General features: G+C 48.2%; 1 protein-coding gene across 1 annotated transcript; it reads left to right on the forward strand.

Annotated features, from left to right (window-relative positions):
* The first annotated feature begins 1,504 nt into the window (after window positions 1-1,504).
* RASL12 (RAS like family 12) lies at window positions 1,505-23,066 on the forward strand. The gene is made up of 5 exons (XM_063142340.1): window positions 1,505-1,622; window positions 5,726-5,782; window positions 13,969-14,042; window positions 19,308-19,498; window positions 22,571-23,066. The coding sequence occupies exons 1-5, from the start codon at window positions 1,505-1,507 to the stop codon at window positions 22,953-22,955; spliced, it is 825 nt and encodes a 274-aa protein (XP_062998410.1). The 3' UTR covers window positions 22,956-23,066.
* Window positions 23,067-23,658: the final 592 nt, after the last annotated feature.

Below are 23,658 nucleotides of genomic sequence, written 5' to 3' on the forward strand. Positions count from 1 at the left end.
CGGCCTAGGCTTAACTGCTTTAAAGCGCTATAAAACTGTTATAAAGCGCTTTAAAGCAACCCAGCTCTTGGTCCAGGTGTGGTGCTTGTCCTTTGAGGACTGGGAACCAAGAAGCAGAGGATGAAGTCTGCCAGGAGAAGGACAGAAAATTCTCCACCTCAAGAGACGGGCGAGGGTTGGGGGGGAGCTCGTAAATGAGCTGGACGTTTCCTTTTTATGCCTGCCAGCCTTGATTCACCACCACCACCAAATTCCCTCTTATTCTCCCCTTACTTGCAGAAAGGAGTTTCTTCGGCTGGAGGCAGGGGGGTCATTTGAAAGAGAATGGAAAGTGGCTTAGGGAGGCTTTGCATTCTGGATGGACCCGCGTCTCCCTTTTGTCCTGCTCTTGCAGGAGTGTTGGATCTCTTTCGGGTTGAGGGCTGAGTTCAATTGTGGAGAAGCTCTTAAGGGCCACATTCCAGTGACTCCATGGGCCAAGGGAGTGCGACCAAAATTACGAGCATATTTAAATTTAAAGCAGAGCCCGGGGTGAGGTGGAGAGGCAAGTGGGGGAGTGACCCTCCACCTGTCCCCAGCGAACTTGCAGAAGATAGATTCCCCCTCCCCACAACCAGGTCCATGTGCAGCTGCCAAGTACCCTGCCAGAACTTCTGCAGAATATAGAACATCTTCCCCGTCCTCTGCTCTACCAACCCCAGTCCTCTTTCAAACCGCATGTCACCTTTCTGCAGAAACGGTTGCCTTCTTTGAATGTGCTCCTGTGCTGGATTTAGGAACAAGCCAAGCAAGTCATGGCTTGGGGCCTCATATTATGAGGGGCCTCTAAATACGTTGGAGAGAACTAAGACGAAATTGCTCGGGCTTAAATATGTTGGAAAGTCTGGTGTGACTTAGAGCAGAGTTGTCTTATATAGGGAAAGCGTGGCAACGCAGCATTTAGAATTGGAGGCAGTAAGTGCAAACTGGGGTCTGTTTAAAAGAAGTTCAAATCAACTTCATCTCTTTATACACATCTTCAGAGAAGGGTATCTAACACTGTTTAACTGCAAGCAGCCCCTAATTCTATGTGGTACTTGCATGGCCCTTCCTATTATAATGTAATATACTTCTCCCCTCTATTTTTATGGTATGAGACCTCTGAATCTTAATATGGCTTAGGGTCTCAGCATGCCTTAATCCAGCCCTAGCGTGCCCATCAGGGTCTTTCGTAGGCGTGAACAGCTGAGTACGTTCATGATATCAGGGGGAAATAGCGGTGCCGTAGCAACAGTTAATCACGCAATCGTATCCACCCAGTCAGTGAAAAATCCTTGTGTTTATGGCAATGAGCTGCCTTATCATGTGGCCATTTCTATTGCTGACATTTTATGGTTTTAATCAGTGTTTCTCTGGCTGCCGTTTGCCCCTGTCCTGAGGGGACGGGTTGGAAACGAAAGGAAGAGAGGCATGACTAATGATGAATCCTGTTCCCAAGACTGTTTCTTGTTTACCTAGTTGGAGGATGTCGTCCATGTTTGGCAAACCTCGATCTGCCCCCGGGGCAAATGAGCGCCATCCCCACGGCCTTCTCCAAGAATGCAACGTGGCCATCTTGGGATGCCCAGGATCTGGGAAATCCGGTGAGGAGGAATAGTTGTGACCTATGGAGGGGAGGGTTCAGCCCAGCCCCTGACTTTTCTCTCCAAAGGCCGTTTCTCAACATGGTCCCCTCAGCCCAACTATGATGCGCCCCCCTGGCCTTACTCATGAATAGAACTGCTCCCAGGCAAACACCAAAGTCTACCACTTCCAGGCTGGGGTGGGGGATTACTTGTGAGTAGGCCTGCTTACGGACGATGCACTTATACATGAGCATACGTCTACTCAGAGAATGGTCTGAGAACACAAACGGACAGGACTTGTATCAGCCTGCTGCTTGAATCAATAGTAGGGTGACCATATTTGGGAAACCAAAAAAGAGGACACTAGTGTGTGTGTGGGGAAGCATCTTTCTGAGTCCTGCAGAAAGTACGTTATTCCCCCACCACCTTAAAGAACCCGATTGGAGTGGAGGAGGGGAAAGGATTTCATTCTGCACCACCACCATCCACTCCAATGGGGGCCTTTTCTATAATGTCCACGAATGACCCACTTTCCCCTTTAAGACCTCAATTGGAGCTCAGGGTGGGGGATTGATGTGCCTCAAGAAAGCATGTCATTCCCTCCTGCCATGCTAATGGCAGCCTTAAAGAGGAAGGTGTGTCATTCCAGGACATTATTGAAAATTATAGAAAATCCCCCGACACCATGGAAAGAACAAAAACCAGGACAAATCCAGGGAAATCCTGACAGTTGGTCACCCTAATCAATAGGCTTGGGCACTTCCTCGTGATGACATCTGTTCGCTAATTCTCTGGGCACCAACAGACGACTTTACTTAGGGTGACCCTATGAAAAGGAGGACGGGGCTCCTGTATCCTTAACAGGGGTGGGGTGGAGAACCTGGGCCCTTGAGGCCAAATCTGTCTCTCTAGGTTTCCCCAAGTGGCCATTCCTTTCCCCTGGTCGAGGGTGACCATATGGAACAGAGGACAGGGCTCCTGTATCCTTAACAGTTGTATTGAAAGGGGAGTTTCAGCAGGTGTCATTTGTATACATGGAGAACCTGGTGAAATTCCCTCTTCATTACAATAGTTAAAGCTGCAGGCGCTATGCTAGTGTGACCAGATTTAAAAGAGGGCACGGCACCTGCAGCTTTAATTGTTGTGATGAAGAGGGAATTTCACCAGGTTCTCCATATATACAAATGACACCTGTAGAAATGCCCTTTTCAATGCAACTGCTAAAGATACAGGAGCCCTGTCCTCCTTTCCATATGGTCACTCTAACGTTACTGGAGGTTATTATTGCAAGGAGCAGTTGCGACTGCAGTGTTCTTGCAAAGTTGCACGTGTAGCTTCATCCCACTTAACTGTTTCCTTCGAATTATCCCCTACAGCACTAAGCTATCGGCGTTGTTGTTGTTGCTACCGGGCGGCAAGGTCCTTTGGATACCAGGAAATCGGTTTAAGGGGGGAAATGTAAAAAAATCATAAAAAATCAACGGATGACCCAATCCAATTCAAATTTGGTATGCCTAAAGCTCTCCTTAATACCTATTACTGTGCCAATTTTGATGTCTTTATCTTTAAAGCTTACGCAGATGTAAGCGTTCGTTTAATTTTTCTTCAAATCCTGCTCCTGTGCCCCAGTGGCCGCTCGGATGAGATGCTTGAAAACTAGTATCAAAATACGGCGAGTCTTTTGCTTTTACAGCACAATTAAAGCAGGCTGCATGGGAGTACTTCACAATAAAAGCAGATTATAAGCTGGAAAACTTCGGAGTCCTTTGCATGCAATTCGCAGTGATTGCACAGTATAACGCCGGTGTGATAAAGCTCATATTCTGCCTAAAACGCGGTGCAACGTTGCACAGATTCTGAATGCATTCTTGTGCTTCCCATCTAATGACATTGAACCCACCAATCTCCATTGGGCATTGGTGCATCAGGAGCCTTGATCCTGTAGCACCAGCCAAAAGTTCTCCTTTATGCTGTTGGGTTTGCTGGGGCTGCTGCAGCGACCCAGGCCGACTCCAGAGTCAGGGAGCCCCTTTAGAAAGTGCCATCTGGTTGGGCCTTCCTCCTGCATAAGAACATCAGAAGAGCCCTGATGCTGGATCAGACCAAGGGTCCATCTAGTCCAGCACTCTGTTCACACAGGGGCCAACCAGCTATCAGCCAGGGACCAACAAGCAGGACATGGTGCAACAGCACCTTCCCACCCATGTTCCCCAGCAACTGGTGTACACAGGCTTTCTGCCTTGAATACTGGAGATAGCACTCAACCATCAGGGCTAGTAGCCATGGAGAGCCTTCGCCTCCAGGAATTTATCCAACCCCCTTTTAAAGCCATCCAAATGGGTGCCCATCACTACATCCTGTGTTAGTGAGTTCCATAATTTAACTATGCGCTGTGTGAAGAAGTCCTTCCTCGTATTTGTCCTGGGTCTCCCACCAATCAGTTTCATGGGATGACCCCAAGTTCTAGTATTTTGAGAGAGGGAGAAAAATGCCTCCCTATCCACACTTTCCATGCCACGCATAATTTTGTACCCCTCTATCATGTCTCCCCTTAGCCTCCTTAGAGTGAGCATATCCTGACTGTTAGAGCAGTATGACAATGGAACCAGTTACCTAGGAAGGCTCTGGGCTCTCCCACACTAGAGTCCTTCAAGAGGCAGCTGGACAACCATCTCTCAGGGATGCTTTAGGGTGGATTCCTGCATTGAGCAGGGGGTTGGACTCAATGGCCTTGTAGGCCCCTTCCAACTCTGCTATTCTATGACTCTATATGGAAAGGAGGACAGGGCTCCTGCATCTCTTTAACAGTTGCATAGAAAAGGGAATTTCAGCAGGTGTCATTTGTATGCATGCAGCACCTGCTGGAATTCCCTCTTCATCACAACAGTTAAAGCTTCAGGAGATAAATTAGTCTAACCAGATATAAAAGAGGGCAGGGCTCCTGCAGTTTTAACTGTTGTGATGAAGAGGAAATTTCACCAGGTGTGGCATGCATACAAATGATACCTGCTGAAATTCCCTTTTCTATGCAACTGTTAAAGAGATGCAGGAGCCCTGTCCTCCTTTCCATATGGTCACCCTAAATTAGATGAATTCATTGAGAACAAACTCATCCAAGGGCATAGAAGACGTACAGATGACCAAACTAACCTGGGGTGAACCTCTTCATTCTGGGGTCTCTTGATCATCGTGAAATCACGTGAGGTACTGGTTCCTCTCTATTCGGCCCTGGTTAGGCCTCATCTAGAGTATTGTGTCTAGTTCTGGGCTCCACAATTCAAGAAGGATGCAGACAAGCTGGAGCGTGTTCAGAGGAGGGCAACCAGGATGATCAGGGGTCTGGAAACAAAGCCCTATGAAGAGAGACTGAAAGAATTGGGCATGTTTAGCCTGGAGAAGAGAAGATTGAGGGGAGACGTGATAGCAGTCTTCAAATACTTAAAACGTTGTCATACAGAGGAGGGCCAGGATCTCTTCTCGATCCTCCCAGAGTGCAGGACACGGAATAACGGGCTCAAGTTAAAGGAAGCCAGATTCCAGCTGGACATCAGGAAAAACTTCCTGACTGTTAGAGCAGTACGACAATGGAACCAGTTACCTAGGGAGGTTGTGGGCTCTCCCACCCTAGAGGCCTTCAAGAGGCAGCTGGACAACCCTCTGTCAGGGATGCTTTAGGGTGGATTCCTGCATGGAGCAGGGGGTTGGACTCGATGGCCTTGTAGGCCCCTTCCAACTCTGCTATTCTATGATTCTATCTGTATTGTCCTGCCTAATGCAAAAAAAGGGGAGATTTTTCTATGTGTCAGATAAGACAGAGCTGTAAAGCAGCCTCCTCCCATGTGGCTTCCTCCAGGGAATGATGGAAATTACAGTCTAAGCCATCTGGAGGAAGCCACATAGGGGGAGGCTGTTGTAGTAGTAGGACTGGGGATGTCGACAGACAGGGCCGACGTCCCCAAGGTGTGGATGGACTTGCAGCAACCAGCCCCATAGAGTTTTTGCAGGATGAGGTCCCAAGCAGGCTGAAAGTTTATTCCACGTGTGCAAAACTGGGGTCTTTTGGATCAGCCCTAGAAAGAACCTCTCATAGGTACTAAGCAACGCTCTCTTGCTTCTTGCAGCACTGACGGTGAAGTTTCTAACCAAGAGGTTTATAAGCGAATATGATCCGAACCTAGGTAAGGCATCATTGCTCTACTGCGCTTTGTCTTCCTTCAAAATAAGCCATCCTTCTCTGGGACATGGACCAGTCTTGAGGCTTGGAACTAGCCTAGTGTTCTACTGTGGACAGTGGGTGTTCAGACCCCGGGTGTCCTGTCTGGGAATTATGGCAGTTGTAGGGTGACTCTATGGAAAGGAGGACTGGGCTCCTGTATCTTTAACAATTGGATGGAAAGGGGGATTTCAGCAGGTGTCGTTTGTATGCGTGTAGCACCTGGTGGAATTCCCTCTTCATCACAACAGTTAAAGCTGCAGGAGCCCTGCCCTCTTTTGTATTTGGTAAAGCAGGCAGGTCTCTTGCAGCTTTAACTGTTATGATGATGAGGGAATTTCACCAGGTGCTGTATGCATACAAACGACACCTCCTGAAATTACCCTTTTCAGTACAACTGTTAAAGATGCAGGAGACCAGTCCTCCTTTTCATATGGTCACCGAAGGCAGTGGCTGTCCAACACATCTGGAGAGTACTAGCTTGGGGAAGGGTGCTCTGCATTAGCCAGGCCTGGTGGAAATAATAACCCTTTCCATAGAACAGGATCTCTTGACTGCTGCACTGTAGGTCCCCATCTGAGAGCCCCTGAATTGGGGGAGGGGGCACCCAGAGTCCCAACATCATCCCGATAGTACTTTTATGCAATTCTGAGGATAACTCAGAGCTCAAATACGCACTGGGAGGTTTTCAACATGAGGCTGTTAATCTGCTGTATCTCCTTTTGGGTGTGTCGCAGAATTGAGATCCAAGCACTAGATGAGGAGTGTTTCTTTTCCAGCTTTTCCGCTACATAACCTCTAGGTGGCACTGCAGTATAGAGAAATAGCTCAAATACACAAGGGAAATTGCACTTTCTTTCGCCTTTACAATTAAATGCTGTATTTGCCCTATTCTTAAAAAAAAAAAAAAAACTTACTGAGAACACTGGTTAGACACAGAAGTGAACTTGGAGGGTCACAATATCATCTGAAGAACTCATAAACAACCATGAATTGGGAGTAATGAGCACCTGTTTAATGCCTCCTGTAGAAAAGTCCTAGGTTACATGTATAGGCTGCAGCTGAGCCTCATTTTCTTTCTTTAACTCCAGCTAAGCACCCAGGGACCCTGATCCAAACCTTACTTGTCACTAAAAAGGAAAAGAAAATAAAGGCTCCTCTGGCTCTTGCACATGGCATGTAGTTTAGCCCAATAAACAGAAACTGGAGTTTGGAACACCCTAGCAAAGCTCCTCAATTAGCAGCATGCAATTAACACCCGAGGCCGAAGGGCCAGGAGGGGAGGCGTTGTGTGCAACCATCTTAAAGGAGTTTGGTAAGAAGGGGGCGGGGAAGGTGGGCCCAATCTTTGGGCCTCTGGTGGACATTAGCAAGCGTCCCGACTGCCTTCTAGGGAAGAGGCAGGGTTCGTCCGGAAATGTTCCAGAGTATTTTAAGTTGCTGGAGTTCTGCTTGCAGTGTTGTTTTGCCGCTGTTTCAAAACAAACTGCCAAATTTAGAGCACATACCAAGGAAAGCAGAGATGGAAAATGCAGATTGTATTGAAGGGAAAGGGGAGCCTGTTGGGATTTTAAAACCCTCCAGACTTTTCATTTACAGTGCTCTCTTTTAACTTTTGTGGGCTGTGAGATTGCTGCATTTTGAACCAATGCAGATATGTTTAAAAGAAGCACAGCCAATGAGGTGGTGTCCCGGTTTGGATGCAACGGCCGCACCGTATTTTGGCTCTTGGATCTCAGCCTCTCCTTCCCTCTCTCGTGTCATGGCCTTATTTTTTCCCTGATTTACTGGTTCATGGAAAACTAAAGTTTGCCGTTGCATCTGAACTGGGACAGCCATGGTTTGCACAAGCCAAAATTGGAAACCATGTTCAACCATCCTTCTCAATTCTGGTTTTGCACGACCAGGTTCCCCTCTTCCCTTGCAATGGCAAACTATGCAAGAAAGAAAGCTGGCTTGCTTCAGGTTGTACCATCTAGTCCAACGTTGATGATACGACTGGCAACAACCTCCCAGGGCTTCTTCCCAGCCCTTCCTGGATATGTTGGGATTTGAAGCTGGGACCTTCCGTATGCAAATCATGTGCTCTACTATTGAGCTACGGTCCTACCCTGCTATTAACATCCTAATCCAGACCAGCAAAGATAAAATGTGGGGCAATCACAGTTTTAAAACAATTCCAGACCTGTATCTGCTATGGAAAGTGGAATGGAATTCGGAGGGTTTTAAGGTCTGTTTTGTTGTTTATTCGTTCAGTCGTTTCCGACTCTTCGTGACTTCATGGACCAGCCCACGCCAGAGCTTTCTGTCGGCCGTTGCCACCCCCAGCTCCCCCAAGGTCAAGTCTGTCACCTCCAGAATATCATCCATCCATCTTGCCCTTGGTCGGCCCCTCTTCCTTTTGCCTTCCACTTTTCCTAGCATCAGCCTCTTCTCCAGGGTATCCTGTCTTCTCATTATGTGGCCAAAGTACTTCAGTTTTGCCTTTAATACCATTCCCTCAAGCGAGCAGTCTGGCTTTATTTCCTGGAGTATGGACTGGTTTGATCTTCTTGCAGTCCAAGGCACTAAAGACCTGACCAAATGCAGATCCCGTGGGAAGGAGGTCCACAAAGATGGGGCCATCACCAAAAAGGCCCCGTCTCTTGTGCCCGCCAACCTAAGTGGCCTCAGGGACAGGCATCTCTGGAACCAACCTTAGGGCCCAGGCACGTTCATACAGGTAGGAAGTTTGAGAACCATTGTTCCAAGACAAACGTCCCCAACCTGGTGCCCTCCAGGTGAACAACAACTCCCATCATCCCCAACCTGCAGGGTCATTGGTACTGAAATACATCTGTGATGGGAGTTGTTGTCCAGCACATCTGTAAGGTGCCAGCTTGGGGGAAGGCTGGCCGAGGGCATCTGCCCATGGTGTCCAGTTCAATGGGTGAGGAATTAGGGCTATCTTGTGGTTTGTTTGTGAAGGGACAGTTCTCCCATCCCATCCCAATATGGAGGGAGGTCTTCTCCCTCCCTCCCACTCACACCCCATACCCTTTTACTAACCCTCCCCTCTCCTCCCAGCCTGAAGAACTTTTCCCAATAACCTTTGAGACTCTGTTCCTGGCATTCATGACACCTTTGACAAGATGGCTCCCTTCAGGGTCAATGGACTACCTGGCTACCTCCTGAGATCAACAGCAGCATGCCAACGGCTCAGCTTTATAACCCCCCTGTGCCTTTCACAGTTGGGTGAAGGAGTGAAGTTTGGCGAGTGCAGCTTCTCTGCCTGTTGCAGACATGCAGCGTGACAAGCTGCACCCATTCCCTCTTCTACGCAACTTTTAGAGATGCAAAGCAAGGCCTGTCTATCCATGAATTTTCATGGATTCCCTCCAGAAAGCAGCATAAATTTAGGGTGACCGTATGGAAAGGAGAACCGGGCTCCTGTACCTTTAACAGTTGTATTGAAAGGGGAATTTCAGCAGGTGTCATCTGTATGCATGCAGCACCTGGTGAAATTCCCTTTTTATCACATCAGTTACAGCTGCAGGAGCCCTGCCCTCTTTTGTACCTGGTCACTCTAGTATAGCTCCTGTAGCTTTAACTGTTGTGATGAAGAGAGAATTTCACCAGGTGCTGCATGCAGGGGGTTGGACTCAATGGCCTTGTAGACCCCTTCCAACTCTGCTATTCTATGATTCTAGGAAATGACACCTGCTGAAATTCCATTTTCAATACAACTGTTAAAGATACAGGAGCCCAGTCCTCCTTTCCATATGGTCACCCTTACACCTTCTGAACAAAGTCCATAGGATTTTATTTATTTATTTAATTTATTTATTGCATTTTTACACCGCCCAATAGCTGAAGCTCTTTGTCTCTTCTTCTTCTTCTTCTTCTTCTTCTTCTTCTTCTTCTTCTTCTTCTTCTTCTTCTTCTTCTTTTTCTCCTCCTCCTCTTCCTCCCAAAATGCCTTACACCATCTGGACGGTACACCGTTCCATTTAAACCCACAAACCTGCAATTTGTGAAATGTGTTAGCTTTGGCAAGGGTCTTTCTAAAATGGTTATTTTTTTAAAAAAAAAAGAACCAGGCTGGGACCAAACCTTCATGCTCACTTTATCTTGTGCTGCCAATGCTAAATATTCTCAGCATATTTTTCCACTGATTGTGTTCAAGAAGTTGGAACTATTTTTATAAGCCAACATAACAGGAGACAACAAAGATCCGTGAATGATTTGTCGCAAAAGCGAGACGAGATATGAACGGAAGCAACACATAAACTTGTCCAAAGGCATATTAATATTAAAGGGTGAAGTTCACAAATAATATCCTTCCTTCGGGCTCTCAGGTACTGGCTGCTTCCAGATGGAGGACTCTGAGATCCCAGTGATATAGGGTGGGATACAAATGTTTTAAATAAAGAAATAGTGCTAGTAATCCACAGGCATTGTGCAGTTGTTTTCTCTTTTTCTCTTTAATGGGTTTTCCGCATAAGGTAAAAAACAGAAACCACTTTAAGAGGGTCACAAGTAGAAGGGTTACATCTGGACGCCTTGTCGACTTCCAAGAACAAGGCCGGGCAATTGTACCGTAAAAGGCTTATCTGGAAGCACCCATTGTTTCTTCGGATCTTGGCCATGAAGTAGGAAGGCTTTTACCGCCCTGCTTCATTCACAAAAGTTTACAGTGGGTCCAGATGTTGTCGTCTTCCGTTTGCAGCCCTGGGGGGAACAATCCATTGAAGAAGAGAAGCAGGAATGGGTGTGCCACCATGCCTTTGGACTGGCAGTGCTAGGAGCCCTCCGCCTGGAATCCACCACCACCCCATTTTCAAAGAAAGGGAAAGAGTGCTGAAGGGGGGGGGGGCTTGTTTCTGAAGTCTCCGTGAAAAGATTGGCCTGAAAAATATCCCGTTGGGCTGAATCACAGAGCTGTCGCTTAGCAAACAGAAAAGGAAGGGAGGCCAGGAGATGTTCTCAGCTGGCCTGAGAGAGACCTCCCTCTGTTTTGAAGGTCGTCATTGTTACGGCGGCCTCCTGCAGTCCAGACAGGGGGCGGGTGGGGTGGAATTTCCAGCGCGAAGCATGTTGACAGTGGCATGTGTGTGTAGGTAGACCAGCGATTCTGCACTGTGGGGTGCTTCTCCCCCGGGAGGAGCAGGACTCCCTGGGAGGGCCTGGGGCAGGTGGAGCCTGGGGCTTCCTCCTCCTCCTCCTCCTCCTCCTCCTCCTCCTCCAGGCCAAAGAAGCTTCCGCGTTGCAGCTACAGAAATGGCTCTGCTAGGGTGACCCTATGAAAAGGAGGACAGGGCTCCTGTATCTTTAACAGTTGCAAAGAAAAGGGAATTTCACCAGGTGTCATTTGTATATATGGAGAACCTGTGAAAATTCCCTCTTCATCACAGCAGTTAAAGCTGCAGGTGCCACGCCCTCTTCTAAATCTGGTCACAGTATAGCTGCAGTATAGCTTTAACTGTGGTGAATTCCCTTTTCTATGCAACTGTTAAAGATACAGGAGCCCGGTCCTCCTTTTCATATGGTCACCCTAGGCTCTGCTTAACCATAGATGCAGAGGATGTGATGGCAGCTTCTGGGCCACTTGGTCCTGTCTCCTTTTCTAGCTCCCTAGTTTGGCCAATGCCTGAGATCCCCAGCTGTAGCCCCCTCCTAATGCCAGCATTGGATCACTCCTCACAGCCTCATGTGCAGAGCTGTAGGGTGCACATGCCTGGATGCTTATGGCCAGTGGGAGTAGAAAGCAAAGGGCCCGAGTTATGGAAGGATCGTAGCACAGTGGTAGAGCCCCTGCTTTGCACGTAGAAGGTCTCGGGTTCAATCCCCAGCACCTCCAGGTAGGGCTGGAAGTATTCTTGCCTGAAACCCTGGAGAGCCGTTGCTGCCAGTCAGTGTTAGAGAGACGAAGGACCACCTGATTTGGCCGCTCTCTTTGTTTTCTGTTTATCCATGCATCTGGGGAAAGCGATGAGCTGCCAGAGGCTCCATCCGTGTGTCAGGGACAAGAAAGCCGAGATATAATCTTGCAGAAATTCTTGGCAGGTGGCTATTTTGTGTCACGTCCAGAGCCTGAGGATGGGGAGAAGAGGGTTTTCGAGGAGGCAGGAGAGAAAGACTTTGGGAGGAGGCACAAAACTCTGAATTTGGCGTTTGCATTGAAAGGGGCAAGAGCTTAAACTACCTTGACCCAAGAGAAAACATGCAGGCAGTATGTCCAGCCACTTTCTGAATAAGAAGCAAGAGTCCAGTTTTGATGAAGGCCCTTAGAGTCCAGTGGTCTGGGGCCAATCCGTGCAAAGCGCTGGGGCGATCGGCAACCACGTTGCAGTTAGTTTTGCATTGCACTTTTAATGTGACAGAGCCAGTTTGACGTTCGGAGTAGAGCCGTTGGGCCAGTTCAGACAACACGCTAAGCCATGCTTAGGACGCTAACCCTTTTGCAGCGAATGGTTGGTGGATGTGTTTAAAGCGTGGTTATGTGGCCATCATGGTTAGGAATGGTTCACATGACACGCTCAGCCATAATGTTTAACTCCAAGTGCTTAACCACTGTGGCTTAGTGTGTCATCTGAACAGGGTCAGTGTGGTGTAGTGGCTAGAGTGTCAGACAGGGAGTTGGGAGATCCGGGTTCTAGTCCACACTCAGCCATAAACGTTCACTGGGTGACTTTGGGCCAGTCACAGGATCTCAGCCTAACCTACCTCACAAGATTGTTGCTGTGAGGATAAAATGGAGAGGGTGAAGTAGATTACAGCGGCCCCCAACCTTTTTGGCACAAGGGACCAGTTTCGTAGAAGACAATTTTTCCACGGACGGGGGTGGGGGTTTGAGGGGATGGTTTTGGGAAGCCCCCCCCCCCCCAGCATCCTGGCTTCGCTTCGGTTGGGTGGGCGCCTAGCCGAAGCGAAGCCAGGATGCTGGGGCGCGCGGCTTCGGAACGACGCGCCCGGAAGTCGCTCTCTTCTGGCCGGGCGCACCATTCCGAAGCCGCCCCATCCCACCCCAGCATCGTGGCTTCACTTTGGCTGGGCAGGCGAGATGGCGCCCCGCACCCAGGTACGCTGGGGTGGGGGTGTGTGTGAAGGCAGCTCACCTGCACGGCCCGGTTCCTAACAGGCTACGGACCGGGACCGGTCCATGGCCTGGGGGTTGGGGACCCCTGACATATGCCATCTTGGGTTCCTTGAAGGAAAAAAAGTGGGATATAAATGTAATAATAAATACATAATAGAGGAATGGGGCCAGTCAACTTTCTACCTCCACCCCACCAATGTGGGCTGAGTGTGATCTCCAGGGAAGCACTCTGCCTTTCCATGTGGCTGGAGACAACAGATGCTTCTGGCCGATGCTTTTATGGTGCCATTGCCCTGCCTTGTTCACAGGGGTGGGATGGGATCCAGAGAATGTCATCTTCTACTCGAAACCCTCGCGTGTTTCCCCACTGTCATTTTCTTAGCACGGAAAATCTGTTAAGAAGAAAAAAAGATGGAAGAGCTGCATGGTGCCTTCAAGCTGGTACCGCTGGAAGTCTTCCACCTGGAAGCACCCAGAGACATCTCAAGGGCTTCTGGTGGCCACTAAATGCCCTTTTAACTTTCTTTCCACCAGCTGGCTGGACAAAAGGCAGTTTGCAGGATTCCAGTCTGATTTAGCAAGAACCTTAGTCCCTGCTTGCATGTCCCATGAGGGAAACTGCTCAGACTCTGGGAGCATCATCAGGCGAGTGTTTTATCGCACGCTCGTCACTGGGCACTCACGGTTTTTCACAGGTCCTTTTGGCAATACTGTCCATCTCCCATGCGTTTCCCTCCCCTTCCACCCATTTTCCCATTGCAAAAAAAGGCACGGAAAATCCGATTCTTTTTGGCTGTAGCGAAACATACCGCCATTTCCCGCTGTGTGCAGGAAAAGCAGCGGGATAAAAATGCCCATGGAATGGGCCACGTGGTCATTGTTTACTTCCTCTTTCTTCCCTGTGTAAAGAAAGAGGAAGTATTGTGGGACAGAAGTGGGGGGAAAGTGACGGTAGGGAAACTTTCACTTTTCCACATTAATGCTTACCCACTTGAATTATTATTATTATTATTATTATTATTATTATTATTATTATTATTATTAAAATAATAATAATAACTTTTCTCTTGCAGAGGATACTTATGCTTCAGAAGAGGTTGTGGACCAGCAGCCAGTTCTGTTGAAGGTGATGGATACGGCTGACCAGGTAACGGAAGCTGGAGTTGCAGTCCCAAGAGAGATGCACTTTTCCCTTGGAAATAATGCAAAATACCATCGATCACGCACTGGGTTGCTGTGAAATTCATGCATTCCCAACTAGTTTCATACCGGCAATGGGCGTTGCATGCATATGCAAGTTTGCAAATCTCCCGAGAGACACTTGTACCTCAGATGGAGCAAACAAAACTCATTGAGGCCAATGGGACTACTTATGAGTAAATCTCTATCAGTGCATCTGTATTATAAAAGGTTAATGAAACAGCTCCCCCACCCCCCCACAAACACACCACACCAATTTGCTGCATAGGGTAAAAAGACCCCCATCAGTGATGGGACTTTTTATCACAGACATTGTGTACAGCACATAAGGCATCCTCTTCATAGAGAAGCACAAGCTCTAGGCCAACATGAAGACCCGGGATGAATGCATGAGCAGATTTGGACTAATACTGAATATTGGTATTCCACTTCTCACAGAAGTTGTATTTGGTGACATCCACTGAACCAGGGCCTTGCTAGACAAGGCTTTAGCCCGGTGCGAGCCCCTATGCAGGGTATCCCGGACTCAGGCAGGGGTGAACCCTCCCTGGGCCCGGGGTAACCGGCACGGCTTCTGGCCCGGTTTTTCCTGCAGTCTCAGGCTGAGCCCAAGACCACAAGCGTGTAGCCAGGTCTGCCGCTTTTCCCGGCTACCGCATTTACTCCCGAGTAGCTGGGAAAAGTGGTGGATGGGCCGCAGTGCTCCACAGGAGAGCTGCGGCCATCAGGGCTACGGTGGGGACATGGGGGGGGGGGGGCGGGAAACGGAGGCCAGGGGAGATAGGGGGGAATCGCGGCCCAGGGGCGATGGAGGGGATCGGACATGGTGGGCAGGCTGGCGGCAGGGGATCGGACATGGCGGGCAGGCAGGAAGGATCAGGCATAGTGGGTGGCGGGATCGGGGGCATGGGGAGCAGGGAACCCTTTTTTTTAAAAAAAGAACACCTACCTTTCTCGTTGATGCGCTCCTGCGCACATGGCCCCTTTAAACAAACAAAAAAGTGGCCAACACGATGGGGCTTTCCTTTACCCTGTCGGATGTTACGTCTAGCTAGGAGCGACAGCCCGTGCTACTTCTAGCATGGGCTGGCCCCTCTACAGGCCTGGATTCCCAGGTAGGTCTAGCAAAGCCCGCAGTGTAAAAGAACGTCTGCGTTCATCCCGGGTGTTCATTCTGGTAGATAGGTTATGCTTACTTTTGAAGGGGATCCATGTCCTCAATGCCATACATAATGCCCATGAAATGAATGCCATCAGTGACAGAATCTGTCAGGCCTGTGCAGCAATGGATTTGATGCAACTTTTACCTCTATGCAAATTTACTCATGAGCAGCCCCACTGGCCTCTGTGAGCTTACCTACTCCATCTGGGCTGAGTGTACAATTATCTCCCAGGTGATTTGCAATCTTCCATATTCATGCAATATGAAACTTGCAACACCCAGATGATAGGCAGAAATGCATGGTTTTGCATCCCAAATACATCTAGAGGTTCTCTACATGAGCTGTTTATTGCTCGCTTGTGACTGGCCACTCATGGAAGTTTGTAGGTCTTTTACATGGCACCATCAACCTCCAGCACGTCTCCCACACCTTCCCCAGGGATGTCTCCCACATTTCCCCCCAGTAATTTGACTTTTTTAAAAAAAATCAGAGATAATGCATTATTTAAAATGATCGTGGGATATTCCCCGTGTGTAAAGCCAGCATAGTACTATAATTCCACCAATAGATGGCACTGTTTCATTGAACGGCATTGCTGAGAGGGGAAGTTTCCAATTCAATTTCACATGATCACTGTCTAAAGAAGCCAGCCGTAAATGTGGAAAGACTCCAGAAGAAGAAACCCCGGTAAGGATGCAGGCTTTTCCTCTTAATGTAGAGATACCCATAGACTCCTACAAGGGACAGTGGGGAACGGAGAAGGGTGAGGTACTACGCCTCTGAGCTCTAGTATCTCCTAGTTTTGGCTTGCCCACGTGCACATAACATATAAAGCAAATGTATTCTACTTTGGACACTGGAGGTATTGTGCTTCTTTTTTCATGCATTTCTTGAAATATTTCTCTGTGTATCTTGAAGAAAAAAAAAGGTTTTATAATATAAGCTGCATGGGCCAGCCTGGTTTGCCAAATTTGGATGGACGTTTGCCATCCCTGTTATAGAAACAGTTCAGGTAAACAGATACAGAATAAGGTTTCTTTTAAAGTTGAAAACAGAGCTTCTTTTAATTAAAAAAAAATGGAGGGAATAAAAGCGGAGTTGCAGATTAAATGGATAAATGCCAGAGTCCGTTTGCAAGCCTACCTTATTGGAGGAACACAACGCGCTGATCTTGTACAGCTCTGAGAGTTTCTTGGCCCGAGGAAGGCCTCTTCACGTCCTCAGTCAAGCCATACAATGAGCTTTTTTTTTAATGTAGTGCCAACTACAGTGTCTGATTGCTTTTGGTCCACAATGGACAAAAGCTGGAGGAGGAGGCAGTGGCAGGCCGCTGAGATTGGGGCACTTTCCTTAGGAGGAAATGTTAAGGCAGTTTCCCAGAGGTCCTTCGATGGCCACGCTGAGAAACACAAGGCCCAACTAGACTTCAATTTAATCCAGAAGTGTTTTCCTTGTGTTCTTAGGGTGACCATATGACCGGATTTGCCCGGATTTGCCCGGGTTTTTGATGGCAAATCCGGGAGGGGGAGCGGAAATCCGGATTTTTTTTCAAAGAGCAGCTCTAATGGGAATGAACAAAAATGCTTATAACTCCGTCATTTTTTAAGATAAAGACATGAAACCTGGCACAATGGTAGCTCCTAGGAAGGGCTTTAGTCATACCAAATTTGAAACAGATCCGTTCATCCATTGATTTTATAGGAATTTTTTAAAAATTGAAGTTTTAAAATTATTATTTTTAAAATCATCATTTTTAAAGATAAAGAGCTGAAAGTTGGCACCATGATAGCTTTTAGGTAGAGCTTTAGCCATACCAAATTTGAAATAGATCTGGGGCCAGTAGCAAACCCTGTTAACAACAACAGCAGCTTGCAATGAGTGAAGACACAGTCAGAAAAGATATTTGCGGGAAGGGGAGAATGTAACACACAGAGTATAGCAAAAGCTTCAAAGTACAGCAAAACCTACAAAAGTAGGAGTGAGTGAAGTTAATTTCAGATACATTGAATCTCTCACTTGTTCTTTATTTCAGTGGTTTTAACATTAAGATGTTATGTAGAACAGATTTGTCTTAAATGTGTGCTGTAAAATCAGACATGTGACCAAGGCTATGTTCGGGTGGGCACGCCCCCTTGGTACTGGACACGCCCCCTTGGGAGGCGACCATGTTGTCCTCCTTTTTGGTTTCCAAAATATGGTCACCCTAGCATATCCAGCAGTGGCTGATGGCTCTGATGTCCATGGGGCAGTGAATCTGGTCTGGGTTTCAGTCAGAACTCTAAAGGAGCTATCCAAGGTAGCTCCTTTATTGCCTTGGCTGCTTCTGACTGAAACCCGGACCGGATTCACCGCCCCATGGTCATGGGAAGCCACCAGCCACCACCGGATATACGTTGTACGATTTTCTTTCACCTTCATCTCCTAACAAAAGTCAGACATGCCTTCCTCCCAGATAACTTTATTTATCTACTTATTACATTTTTATATTGCCCAATAGCCAAGGTTCTTTGGGCACTACATAATTAAAACATATAAAATTCAACAAGTATCCAAATAAATTTAAAATGTTAAAAGATTTTTTTTTTAAATGCAATATAAAATCAGGTAAGTTACAGTCCAGGGAAAGCCAGTGTGAAAAGGTATGTTTTCAGGAGGCATTTAAAGGATGTTACATTTTCTGCCTCTGGAGGTTTTTCTAGAGGGTTGGGTGGGGCCGCTACAGAGAAGGCCCCGCCGTCAAGGTTCTTCAAGGCGACATTCTGTTCACGAAGACATTCCATAAGCTGATAGGGACTCAAGCAAGCTAATTTGCTCTCCCCCCTTGGTTTCACTTTTTAAAGCATTTATTTTATTTGGCATCCCTGCCTTTATTTCCTCTTTCAAGTAACCCAAAGCACCTTACATGGTTCGTCTCTTCTCCAATTTATGCTCACAAAACCCCATGAGGTAGGTGAGGCTGAGAGTCAGTGATCTGGTTCCATTGTAACAACGACCCAGAGTACGGGCTGTTGTTGAATCGTGGGTTGTCGTTACATGAGAACCCTGCGCTATGGTTTATCTATGGATTTTTAACTACATGCAATCCAGGAAGAGAATCCATGGTTTGTTATTGGGTCATGAACTCTAGATTGTTCCTGGTTAACAATGCATAGTTAAACCCAAGCGCCGCGTTCACACATAATGACAACCCACAATTCAAAACAACCCATGATTCAGTGACAAACCATAATCAAGCCATACTCTGGATTGTTGTTGCATGCGAACCAGGTCAGTGACTGGCCTAAAGTCAACCAGTGAGCTTCATGACTCAATGGGGACTAAAACCCAGGTCTCTCCAGTACACTGTAACTACTGCACAACACTGGCACTGGCTTTCTTTTACAACAGGCTGTATTCTGTAGCTTGTTGGTGTCCACAGAACATGCTCAGTCCTCACTGAGCTGCCCCCACCTCGAAGGGTATTTGCTTTTTTGCTATTTGGTGTGTGTGTGTGTGTAGTATTTTGATCCTACTCTTCATCCAAAAAGGCTCCCACAGCAATTTACCAAAATCAGAAATAAGATTTACAGAAATAAGACTTACAGTCTAAAAGACACAGCACAAAAGGAAAAGGAACAGGGAGGGAGGAGGAAAAACAAAAACAAATTTGGGCACTAGATTCTTAGTTACAAAGTTTAGCAGGTTATGGAGCTTGATCTAAGCACAACGGAAGGGCTGATGCTTCCTCTCCCTCCAGGGACTCCATCAGTGGTACTTAGGAGCTGGAGGGAAAGAGGATCTCAGCCAGAGCTCTATCCAGGCACGATGAAGAGTGCTTCACTGCTGCTTCTGCTTCCTCTGATGGCCAGAGATTTTTAAAGATGTTGTTGTACTTCTGCCAAGACTGGGGGTCTCCCAGGGATGGTGATATAAGTTCCTCTTATTTCTCAGTGACCCTATTTTGGTTCCGTGTCTGCTGGCACAGGGGCACGGAATTTGCTCTCAGAGGGAGGCAGGGATGCTGGTGGCAGGCAACACCGACTGACCATCCCTGCATGGTTTTCTGCTAGGACGCACCTGTGAGCTGCGAGCGATACCTGAACTGGGCCAGCGCCTTCATGGTTGTCTACAGCATTGACAACCGAAAGAGCTTCGAGGGATGCCGGCAGTACTTGGACATCATTACGCTCCACTTGAAAAACGCACAGCACGACGCCCCAGTGCTTCTGGTGGGGAACAAACTGGACATGGAACAGTATAGGTAATTAGAAGCCAAAGAACTGGCTGGCTAGTTCAAATCAAGGGTGTGTAATGGAGCATCCCCTGACACTGCCTGCCTCTCTCTCTCTTGATAAAATAAGTCATCATAAAACCATTAAACGACGATAATCCACACTGCACTACACTCACCATCACTATCAAATCGGCATTACTAATCCAAGCAAATAAATCAAACTGAGCTACAGCCGGTGAGACCCAAAGGCTTGAGCCTTAACTTGGTGATGGAATAAGTTCAAAGATGGCGGCAGCCAGGCCTCCGACGGGTGGGCGTCCCCTCACCAGGGTGCCACAGGTAACAACTCCTTCTCACATCTCCGTGTAATAGACCGGAGCGGTTGCTGGGATGCAGAGACAGCACCTTTAGCAGATGGGTAAATACTTCTTCACACAGTGCATGGTGAAACTGTGGAATTTGCTACCACAAGATGTAGTGATGGCCTCCAAAATTCACCCTCCAATGGCACCGGTGGAGGCATTTTAAAAGCCTAATTGCAGAGTGGGGGGCATTTATTTTCAGGAGGGGTGTGTGTGTGTGTGTGTGTGTGTGTGTGTGTGTGTGTGTGTGAGAGAGAGAGAGAGAGAGAGAGAGAGAGAGAGAGAAAACACATTGCCACAGAACATTGGGGAGGTGTCATTGTATGACACAGAGAGTGTCTTGACGCCGCTTTGCCGCTTGTTCCCTCAAAACCCTGCGGCATCGCAGCTGCGGGGTGGGAATGTCGGATTTCAACGACGGGAAGAAGTCCAGGCTTTCCGGCTGAAAAAGCCACGGCACCAGCAGCCTTTTGACTTGTCAAGACCGCCCTCTGCCCGGCCTTCCTGCACCTCCCACGACCTACTCCGGGCCTACTCCACAGCGAGGTCACCACTGACAGATGGAGCAAAGAAGGCAGTGGCCTCGGAGCGTAGAGAGAAGGTCGCGGTAAATCAGCGACTTTTAAAAAACACCGTTTCAGCGGTGGTGGTGGTGGTGAGACGGTGGTGGATGCAAGTTGGCAGCTGCGTCATGTAAACAACGCCGCACCGACTTGCAGCCACCGTGGGCTAAACAGGGCACATAGACAAGCCCATAACGAGCCAGTGTGGTGTAGTGGCTAAAGTGTGGGACTGGGAGGCAGGAGATCCGGGTTCTAGTCCCCACTCAGGCATGGAAACCCACTGGGTGGCTTTGGGCCAGTCACAGACTCTCAGCCCAGCCTACCTCACAAGGTTGTTGTGAGGATAAAACAGAGAGGACGAGGAGGATTAAGTATGCCACCTTGGGTTCCTTGGAGGAAAATGGTGGGATATAAACGTAATAAATAAATAAATAAATGTTAACGGTAGAGGCTAGTGGCTCCGATGTCAGTGGGGTGGAGAATCGAATGATTAGGAAATAGAAACCAAAGGCACAGTTACAAGATGGGGGATACTTGGCTCAGCAATACTACAAACGAGAAGGATCTTGGAATTGTTGTAGATCGCAAGCTGAATATGAGCCAACAGTGCGATATGGCTGCACGAAAGGCAAATGCTATTTTGGGCTGCATTGATAGAAGTATAGCTTCCAAATAATGTGAGGTACTAGTTCCTCTCTATTCGGCCCTGGTTAGGCCTCATCTAGAGTATTGTGTCCAGCTCTGGGCTCCACAATTCAGGAAGGACGCAGACAAGCTGGAGCGTGTTCAGAGGGCAACCAGGATGATCAGGGGTCTGGAAACAAAGCCCTGTGAAGAGAGACTGAAAGAACTGGGCATGTTGAGCCTGGAGAAGAGAAGATTGAGGGAAGACATGATAGCACTCTTCAAAAACTTAAAAGGCTGTTACACAGAGGAGGGCCAGGATCTCTTCTCGATCCTCCCAGAGTGCAGGACACGGAATAACGGGCTCAAGTTAAAGGAAGCCAGATTCCAGCTGGACATCAGGAAAAACTTCCTGACTGTTAGAGCAGTACGACAATGGAATCAGTTACCTAGGGAGGTTGTGGGCTCTCCCACACTAGAGGCCTTCAAGAGGCAGCTGGACAACCACCTGTCAGGGATGCTTTAGGGTGGATTCCTGCATTGAGCAGGGGGTTGGACTCAATGGCCTTGTAGGCCCCTTCCAACTCTGCTATTCTATGATTCTATCTGCTCCAGGTTTCGGTCAGAACCAGAGACAACTCTAAAGGAGCTCTCCCACGTGTGGAGCTCCATTAGAGTTCTGGCTGAAACCCAGAGCAGATTCTCCACCCCACTGACATCGGAGCCACCAGCCGCTGAACACCAGTTTTCAGTGTTCCCAGCAAGGTTCCCAGCCCTGTGCAGCAGGGTCGAACTTTGGAGCTAGATTTAGGCAGGGACGATGAGCTTCATCCCACATACCTGCTTCCCTCGAATTATCCCCATAGCGCTAAGCTTTCACCGTTGTTGTTTTTGCTACCAGGCGACAGCGATCCTTTGCATACCAGGAAATGAGTTTAAGGGGGGGGATGTAAAAAAATCATTAAAAATCAACGGATGACCCAATTCAATTCAAATTTGGTATGCTTAAAGCTCTCCCTAATATCTATTACTGTGCCAATTTTGGTGTCTTTATCTTTAAAGCTTACACAGATGTAAGCATTTCTTTAAAATCCTGCTCCTGCACCCCAGCGGCGGCTCGGAAGATACGCTCAAAAAGTAGGGGCTAAATACGGCGAATCTTTTGGCTTTATAGCACAATTAAGGCAGGCTGCATGGGCGTACTTCACAATCAAAGCAGATTATAAGGTGGAGAACTTCTGAGTCCTTCGCATGCAATTCGCAGTGATTGCACAGTATAACGCTGGTGTGATGAATCTGTAGAGTAAGGATTTTTTTAAAGTCTTGCCCCTAGCCTAGGGGGTACGGCGGCACCATTTGGTGCTCTGCATCCGATGGCAAAAGGTCTGCACTGCTTTCAGAACTGTTAGGACTACAACCCGAATATATCAGACATGCGTTACAGCACATCAGTTATGCGCTGAACCTGCGCAGTCCTGTAGGCAAGGAGCTAGGCTTATGTATGTGTCACAGTATGGGAGAGTGCATTAATTTCTGGCTACCTTTCCCAGACAGGTCACCAAAGCCGAGGGCATTTCTCTCGCCACCAAGTACGGCTCCTTCTTCTACGAAGTCTCGGCCTGCCTGGACTTCGCATCTGTGCAGCACATTTTCCACGAGGCCGTCCGGGAAGTGAGGCGCGAGACGGAGAGGCACATGGCGGTGCGCCCCTTGTTCATCATTGAGGAGAAGCCCTCCTTGCACCTCATCCCGCCGTCTGCCGTAGCCTCCAAGCACGGCCTGGCCAGCTGTACCTATAACACCCTCTCTACCGTGAACTACAAAGAAATCCCTTCCGTAGCCCAAGCCAAGCTGGTCACGGTGAAATCCTCCCGGGCTCAGAGCAAGAGGAAGGCCCCCACGTTGACTTTGCTGAAGGGCTTTAAGATATTTTAAGGGGCAGCGGCAAGAGGAAACGACCCACTGCCGGACTGCGTTGAACCCCTCGGCCGCCATTTTAAATACCGATGCTCCAGCCTTCTTGGCAGTCCACATGGCCCCTCGTATCACAGCAAAGCATGCTGGGAGAAACAGTAAACGAGGGGGCCAGCAGAGACCCTCTGTGACAAACCATCCAACTGTCCGTTTTCTCGTATCTCTCCACTGGAGCGGCATTTCTACGGTTTTGTTCCTGTGGGTGGCACCACCTGGATGTTGCAGCAGCAGGGCAAAAACCACACACACAGCTGGCTTTGTTCACTGGGGCTAAGTGTTTGGGGGTGCAGTTGTCCCAGGTGCATAGAGGAACGGTGCTGTGGCGTGTACTCTTAGTATACTTTCCTGCTGCCTAGATGAACGATGTTCACCCAAGACAGAAGGTGCCAAAGCTAACACTGGGTATCTTGGAGAAGGAAGACATTAGAGAACAATTTTAAATACCGATGCTCCAGCCTTCTTGGCAGTCCGCATGGCCCCTCGTATCACAGCAAAGCATGCTGGGAGAACAATTTGCAGTTCCACGCTGCGCTTAATAGAGCATCCTCTCTTCATGGGCATCCTGTAACGCAGGGCCCCACAGCAGAGGCAGAAGCAGGTGGTCCTCCTAACCCACCATTTGTCAACATGGTGCCCTCCGGAGGGGTTGCACCACAACCTCCAG

The sequence above is a fragment of the Elgaria multicarinata genome, chromosome 16 (genome assembly GCF_023053635.1).
Source record: "Elgaria multicarinata webbii isolate HBS135686 ecotype San Diego chromosome 16, rElgMul1.1.pri, whole genome shotgun sequence".
NCBI classification, from domain to species: Eukaryota; Metazoa; Chordata; class Lepidosauria; order Squamata; family Anguidae; genus Elgaria; species Elgaria multicarinata.